General features: G+C 39.7%; 1 protein-coding gene across 1 annotated transcript in view; it reads right to left on the reverse strand.

Moving 5' to 3' along the window:
* Positions 1–281: 281 nt before the first annotated feature.
* Positions 282–7,941, reverse strand: part of aacs (acetoacetyl-CoA synthetase) — a 42,594-nt gene continuing 34,934 nt past the window's right edge. Inside the window, exons 13-18 of the mRNA XM_032515286.1 lie at positions 6,802–6,915; positions 4,494–4,619; positions 3,049–3,118; positions 2,533–2,591; positions 2,026–2,228; positions 282–1,916 (exon numbers count right to left, since the gene is read on the reverse strand). Of these exons, the coding sequence (XP_032371177.1) occupies positions 1,779–1,916; positions 2,026–2,228; positions 2,533–2,591; positions 3,049–3,118; positions 4,494–4,619; positions 6,802–6,915 (710 nt within the window). The 3' untranslated portion in view covers positions 282–1,778. The remainder of the gene's footprint in view (positions 1,917–2,025; positions 2,229–2,532; positions 2,592–3,048; positions 3,119–4,493; positions 4,620–6,801; positions 6,916–7,941) is intronic.

Here is a 7,941-nt window from a genome sequence, read left to right on the forward strand (position 1 = left end):
GACTTCTTACACGGAGGAGCTCGACTCAAACCAAATCTCAAGTTCATGGCTCTGTCAACTTACAACATCACTATACTATTCATTCAGGTATTTACTTGAAACCTGCATTGTTTACATCCATTTTTGCATCGTTGCAGTTTTCTCCGCCCCTGCATTTCACTGGTGCATTGCTACTTTTCTTAAAACATTACTGCCACCTGTCAATCAGTGTTATAGTGTGAGGAATATTTATCCTGTCACCCGCATTCACAAGATACAAACAGAATATCGCCCCGCAGTGCTGCAAGGAGTCAAAACCTCCGCAGGGTACCTTTAAATAGGCAATTGATTCAATCTAAGCAGTGAATATGACATTAAAGACACCCCACAGAATGTAACAGTCGACTTTCAAACCTTTTAAACTTTTTAAAATAATCTGGAAACAAGTGACAATGACTGAATCAAAAGCAAAAGAAGAAAAACCGCTCCAGTAAGAAATATTCTACCACTCTATCAGTATAAAATGCTTCTGACGTTTATATCTGTGTTTTTTTTTTCTCTCAACAGGAAATGAAACTCTGTGACTTTTGTTATTGTACACCCATGTTGCTCAGTAGTGTTAGTGACCACACCAGTGTGTTCATCTTTGCAGCGCAGCATGACGGAAATTCGGAGTTGATAATTGAGCGTTCCCATGTACAAAGTAAAAACCGGCTGTACTGTACCTGTTTGAAGAGAGCACATTTCTCTTACAGTAATGACAAACATAGAACATAGATATGAAATTAATAAATACAGGCTTTTGTAGTAAAATGATCTGTTGCTCTTGAGAGTTGTTTGTACATTAGCATAATAAATGAGGGCCAATGTGACAAAAAAAAAAAAAGTACAGAGAACTTCATCAATTCATGCCTTGATGACCTGGGCGGTATTAAAACAGATTAAATGGTTACAAAGTCAAAGAATTGTTAGGAGTTAAGCATGTAATACACAAGAGATCAATAACGTTTTAGGTTAGGAAAGGTTCTGTAAGTTTTGTTTTATCTGGAATCTCCTGTTTCATTTATTCAAACTACAACTCCTGACATGTTACAACCCTCTAAATCTGAGACTCACTTTGGTTAATATGTTTGGCTCACCCTATTTAATGCATAATTATAATGTTAACATAATTTCACAATAATCATTTATGTACATATGATTATGTACAATACAAACCACATAACAATGCTATGCTGATATGAGCCAAAGCCGAGGTGTTAATCCAAGGTGTTTGTGTGTTTATCTGCACACTTCCTTGGATTTTCTGTCTGGGACCCACTCCGAACCAACACTGGGCTTTCAGCAGGGAAAACTGTCAGATGTGGTTCTTTACTGGCTGATTGCAATCAGAATGTGAAGCACTTGATGCTAAATCCTCCATTACTGGTGGCGTCAGAGCATGAGCATATTCACAAGTGCTGCTGTGCACATCATATTCTATGCAAAGCTGAATCCAGCATCCAACATTTACTCGCACAATATGGTAAACCAAGAGCAGCTGCTTGATCATTAGATTGAAAGCTAGACAATGGCGCAGTACAACTTGTTTTTTTAAAGTCTCTCATCTGCCTGACACATACACATTATTATAGTTACATATATTTTTGTACCATTTTTGTATTATATTGACACATTTGTTTTTCATTTGTATATGCCCTGTGCAAAGCTCAAGGTCCCTTTCTAAACTACTCTTGCAATGCACTTTCCATATATCCCCTGTTCCCTGTACATTTCAATTTGTGTGTGAAGCCTCATCTCTAATAGTTTTGCAGTTCAGGAATGTTCTTGTAGAGGTCCAGCGAATCAGGGTTGGAGAAAGCTCCTCTTTGTACCACCTCCCGGCCAGCAATCACCTGTTTCACAGCCACCTCCACCTTCTTCCCGCTGATGGTGTACTGCAGAGGGATGAAGAAAGGAGCTGTCATTCACATAAACTGACTTTTACGTTGTGACAGGATAATCTCAGGTTTATTCACATCTGATTGAAATCATTATTTCTCTTACAGGAATGTCTTTAGTCTGCAGCAGCAGAGCAGGGACGTGTCGGGCAGACAGAGCTTTTCTAATGGCTCCTTTAATCTTTGACACCAACTCCGGACAGAAGGGCCTACCAGGTGCCATCTTTAAGAACAAAATAACTCGCTCTTCTCCGTCGGCATTGTACTGAGGAACGCAAAGACTGTCTGTGACTTCCTCGAACGCCTCCACTGCAGAGAGGAGAGGAACGAAGAGGACAGAGTAGAGGACAAAAGGAGACAAAACAAAAATGAGGAGAGCAGATGAGAGGCAAGGAGAGAAGGGGAGGTGAGAGGTGAAGAGAGTAAGGAAGCAAAGATAAGAAGAACAGAGAAGAGGATGTGTGAAGTGTTGTAGGATGTTTTTCCTTCACCAATATATAGAGGACCATTACTCAATTTCAGCTCACCAAAATGCTTTGCTATTTCCTTTCATTATCTCTCATCCTTTCTTACACCCACACCTCCACCTTCACAGGTAATGCTCTACACTCACCAATGTTGTAGATCTCTGAGCTGCCAAATCGGACTCCGTTGGGGTTCAGTGTACCGTCACTGCAGAACAAACACAGGTTCAAGATCCAAAACTCTAGTGTCTGTCATTGAGAAGCTGTCTTGCCACACATCATACAACATACTGCAAAGGAGAGAAAGAAATGTACCGCAATACGGAAACAATTTAAGTTTCCGTAAGCTGGTGGTTCTTTCTTTATTCCTACATACGCCATATGGGAACTATATCTTTGTCTATTTATTTGTTTCCATACGTGTAAATTTCCATGTTTTCAGTTTACCCTGAAAGAATTGAATCCTCTTTAGGTGTTTTCCCCATGAAACAACTTTAAAAAGCTGAATAATATAATGCAGCGCTGTGCCAAATCTCATGCAAAAAATAGCCCCTGTTAACCTATCCACTCTACAAAAAAACGAATCAATTAAAACTACAGTGATGAAACAATGTTTATTTCAACGTTCAGTGGCTCTCCCCTGGGTAGAACGGTTAATGGCTGACCTTCTGCCCAGCATGACAATGCCTCCCGTCTTTGGGTTGATTTTACAGTAGTCTCCGTGGGCCCATACCCCTAGATAAAAAGAATGCGATAATAGAAAAACACACATTAAAAGGAAACCATAAAATCACAATGCATGCATGAAACGGCAAAACAGCTGCCAAGAATTGAATTCAATATAATAAAATAAAAGATGTTAAAGGGGATTTTCAGTATTTTTTAAACTGGACCCTGTTTTTCCATGGATTTGTGTTTAAGTGACCAATATGAACAAGAATCTTTGAAACTGGTCGAGTACTGAGAGAGAACACTGTAACTGGCAGTCCCAAACTGAGTTGAAATGTAATCCTATACATCCACTAAAAGAGCTTGTTTTTGAGACACACACACAGACAGACAGACACAGATTATTATAATAATATTATGCCCAACTTCATTATGGAAAGATGACGTAGTGACGTCCTGTTCTGAAATCTTGTGAGGTGATTTGTTGGATGTAACGCAAGTGAGAGAGCTAGAGAGAGGAGTTTCAGGGAGAGTTTTTTGTTTTGGGGTACAAGAAACGTAGTTTTGTGTTCTAAAAGATTTTCAATTGCACATTTTTGAGAATTGTGCCTTCGCTAAGCTTTCATAGACGTTACCTTTTGGATACGTACAGGCTAAAGTTGAGGATAGTTGTGCTACAGCTCCAATTAGATCCGAACACTCTGGTCCTTACCCTGTGCCTCAAAGACCATCTTGTACGCATTGACCATATTGACCGTGGATGATTACTACCAGCCAAAGAGGAGAAGAAATCCTACACTAAAACAAGTTTTCCTCCGACGGGGTTTGTTATGGGAAGTAAGGCTCTCCGTGTGTAGAAAAGTACCGTAGGAAGCAGCTGCCGCTGACACAATGATGCGCATAGTTTTGATGGGTAGTCAGTGAAGCTACAGTAGTCAGTGTTTTATGTTTGCTGCAAATACGAACTAAATCACTTGATTAATGCAACATAATCACAACATCTCCCGGCCATTTCCCCCCGCAGAAAACTGCTACCAGGCAGGCTAAAGCTAATATAGTTAGCTTAAAGAAACAAGCAGAAAGCTGCTACCAGCCAGGCTAAAGCTAATATAGTTAGCCTAAAGATACAAGAGTTAGGGGGTTAGGGTTCCAATATCGTGCAGGCCTAGTTGTGACTGTGGCGTACATTGATGGTCGCTATTGGCATATAGGATTATATTACAGCCTGGTTCGTGGCTGCCGGTTACAGCATTGTCAGTAAGCACCTGACCAATTTAAAATATTCACACAGATCCATGGGAAAATAGGGTCCAGGTTAAAGAATACCAAAACTACTATTTAAATGCATTAAATCATGAAAGTGTTTCTTTTTTCTAGGTTTTTGTGTATATTGACATACTGTATGTAAGTTTGTATTTATGTATGATGTTTCTGTACTTACCAGGATATGTAGAAAAGTAAGCTTTGTGGTATTTGATCCCATTCTCATCATTCCAGAAATGCGTTGGCTGGCAGGGGATTGGATTCAAACAGACTAGCTCCCCACTCTCTCCCCATACGGGCTTACCTGTGTCCCCCCCCACACACACACACACACACACACAAATAAAACATTCTTAGATAAAGAAAAATATGTCACCTGGTAATGTATCCCACACTCAGAGAACCTGATACACCTTAGGGTGTGGTTTCACACAGACCTTACCTACTCTCTTGGGATGGTGTTACAGGCTTAGACACAGACTAAAACAATCCCAAACTCTTTCTACAAAACTGCCTTTAAATTATCACTCAATCCACTCTCCTTTGAGGTGGTGGAGATACGGCAGTACAGCCTTCAGCAGGGATCGGGAACTGGGGACTGAGGGACTAAAATCAGTGAGAAAAACAGAAGGGCTTTGAAGACTCCCAGCAAGATAAAAATCTCTCTTTTTAGTTTGGCTTGTTAAAGGTGCTGTAGGTAGGATTGCAAAGATCCAGGACTTAGCCCAAAAAAAATGTGAACATCGACAACTTTTCAGTCCCTCCCCCCTTTAGCTTTTAGCTAACCTCCGGAAGTACATTTACCAATGATTTCTCCCATTGACGTCTGGAAAAATCTGTATGTGAAGAGTTTTAGACCATTCCTTAGGGTAACCAGCTACGACGTGACTCATAAACATACAAAAAAATAAATGCGAGTGAAAAAACGAACAGAAATTCAAAAAAAGTCAAAAGGTACAAGACTGTATACATATTTTCATTTCCAAGCAAAGGAACTACTCATCCCACAGACCACCGTGCACCACTGAATATATCCGAAGTTAACAGCAAAAGAGCCTCTTGAACAACTTCCAATCCGACGACAGCCTTGCACACTTTTTCCTCCAAACAGTGATTTTTGTACAGTGAATGTACAGTTTCAGCAGTAATCGTGTACATAATAATAAAATGATTGCTATGACTCATACAGTATGAAGGCTACAGTAACCTAGCTAAAGTGAACGGTTAATGTTACCAACCTCCCTGCAAAACTCACCACAACTCTGTAGGTCTTGTCCCACAAGCTGACCCTTGGACACGCTACATTCAATAACATGACCCGATTTTAAGTGGTTTTCCCCCTTAGGACACCCTTGTTGTCGTCCTTGAAAAAAGACGTGGTAGCAAAGGAGATCATGATTGCACTGAGTCTACTGTGCAGAAACGCAACACAGGTTTTATTTTCTTATTTTTTTTAAAGATTTTACAGTAGGCAGTAAGGTTACAGTAGCCTACACAGTACAGCAGCAAAGATACTCAAGGACTTTCACAGGGTTTAACCAAACAGTTACATGAGTTCCACCAATCAGAGGCATCACTGTGGGATTGTTCAGGATTGTGGGTAATGAAGTACTCATCCAAGGCATCGAGAATAAAAGACATTTATCTCAAAACAAAGTTGGTGTCCCATGAACTTTTGACGTCTATATGAGCATATACAATTGCTCAGTCATGTCGTAGCTGAAATTAAGTCTACCATCAACGGTTATGATTTTATGGCTTAAACTCCAATTGTCAATGGAGAAATAGTATTTTATTCTTCATTCCGGAACCAACTTTTGAGGTCTATGAATGAGTGTGCATGAGCAGTGATTGAGACGCAGGTAGACACCCCCCCTGGCCCTGATTGGAGGATCTGAACAGGGAGCTGTGGATTTTTGCAAAATCGCACTACAAGCTGTAGGTGGTGCCAGAGGAGCGAGATTTTTTTTAATTACTTGCTTTATGTAGTTCAACTCGAACATAGGGTCAGTTTTAGCAAAAATGACAGAAAGTTAGTTTTATAAGGCATACCTACTGCTCCTTCAATTAAAAAAACATAGTGTTTCCCTTTAGTGTTTTCCTGTATTTATCCAGGGAAAGTTCACTAATTATTCTGTTAATTTTTCAGCAATGACTAGCTTCAAATTCATGCCAATGCAAACACGTACACCGACATATGGGAGCAACCACGTATAACTACATTCTTGTTCTGGTAGCTACCAAGCAGTTCCAGAAGCAGATGAGAAGTTTGCTCAAGGGCATCTCAGCAGTGAGTAAAATGGCTTGTGATTAATTTTCCATATTAATATTTTCTATCACTCCTACAATTCATACTACCAACTTTCTTACAACCTCTACGTGAGCCCTAGAGTTGTTACTAAATAGAGAGTACAAGCAATGGTATTCCAATTCTATGCAATTCAGCCATCATGAACATACACATACACTCAGAAACACACTCTTACCATCAAGGCCCCAAGCCTCCACAGCAATGCCGAGGTTTCTTGTTTGGATCTCGCCCCGGTACACTGGAACTGTTGGGTTCTGACCCATGAAACATGACACTATGTCAGTGCCGCCTGGGCAGAGAGATGAGAGAATAACAGACACAGAGGGAGCGATTGAGTTGGTTAATGGTCTGAAAATTTAACACATCACTTGAAATAACTGCATGTTTGGTAAGCTTTTAGGTCATATTAGGGATTTCAAGTTTATGGATTTAACTAATCTCATTAAACCTTTTCCAGTAGAAGCTGTTTACAAAAAGGGTCCACTCCAATACAATAACTATAAACTACTTTCCCATCACAGAATTTTAAACAGACAAAGGTAACAATTGGCTGGTGAAAACAGTCAAAATGTTGAAGCTAAAGCTGAAGATATTTCTTTTCAGGAGTCAGTAGAGACCAAACCAGAGCTTAAAGAGGAGTAAACAATACCAGAAGCATGAGTCAAAATGAATGATAAACTTAGCTTGTGTACAATTGTTTGCTAATACATTAGCAATAACAATTCTATGGTGAACAGACTGTATTTATATAGTGCTTTTATCCAAATTCCTTACAATTTGCCATTCACACACTGATGGCAGAGAGCCATGCAAGTCCTAACCCTCAGGAGCAATTTAGGGTTCATATAAAAAAATGCCCATAATTTCCCGGACCCTGAGGTAACTTCTTCAAATTCCTTGTTTTGTTTTTTTCAACCAACAGTCCAAAACTTTCAAAATTTACAAAATAACACAAAAAGCAGCCCGTTACTTTCTACACATTTTAAAGGCTGTAACCCCCAAGTTCAATGCAGCTTTAAGTTTAACAAATGTAAAGTTCTATCAATCTAGTTCCATTGAAATCAAATGGAAAACATACATTTTAGTTTGTTTGCTAACCTGTGGAATAAGGTACCTTGTCACAGTGTCCACAAACCTAAGAAATTACTAAACTTAGTAATGGAATCAATCTTACATTTCGACAACACAAACTGGCAGTGTTAGTACCCTGCTCCAACTCCATTGACCTATATAGGAGCTCTACACTGTTGCAGCACATTTTTTAAACTGTCACGAACGAACACACACACACACACGCACGCACGCACGCACGCAC

Source organism: Etheostoma spectabile, chromosome 5, assembly GCF_008692095.1.
Source record: "Etheostoma spectabile isolate EspeVRDwgs_2016 chromosome 5, UIUC_Espe_1.0, whole genome shotgun sequence".
In the NCBI taxonomy this organism is placed as follows: Eukaryota; Metazoa; Chordata; class Actinopteri; order Perciformes; family Percidae; genus Etheostoma; species Etheostoma spectabile.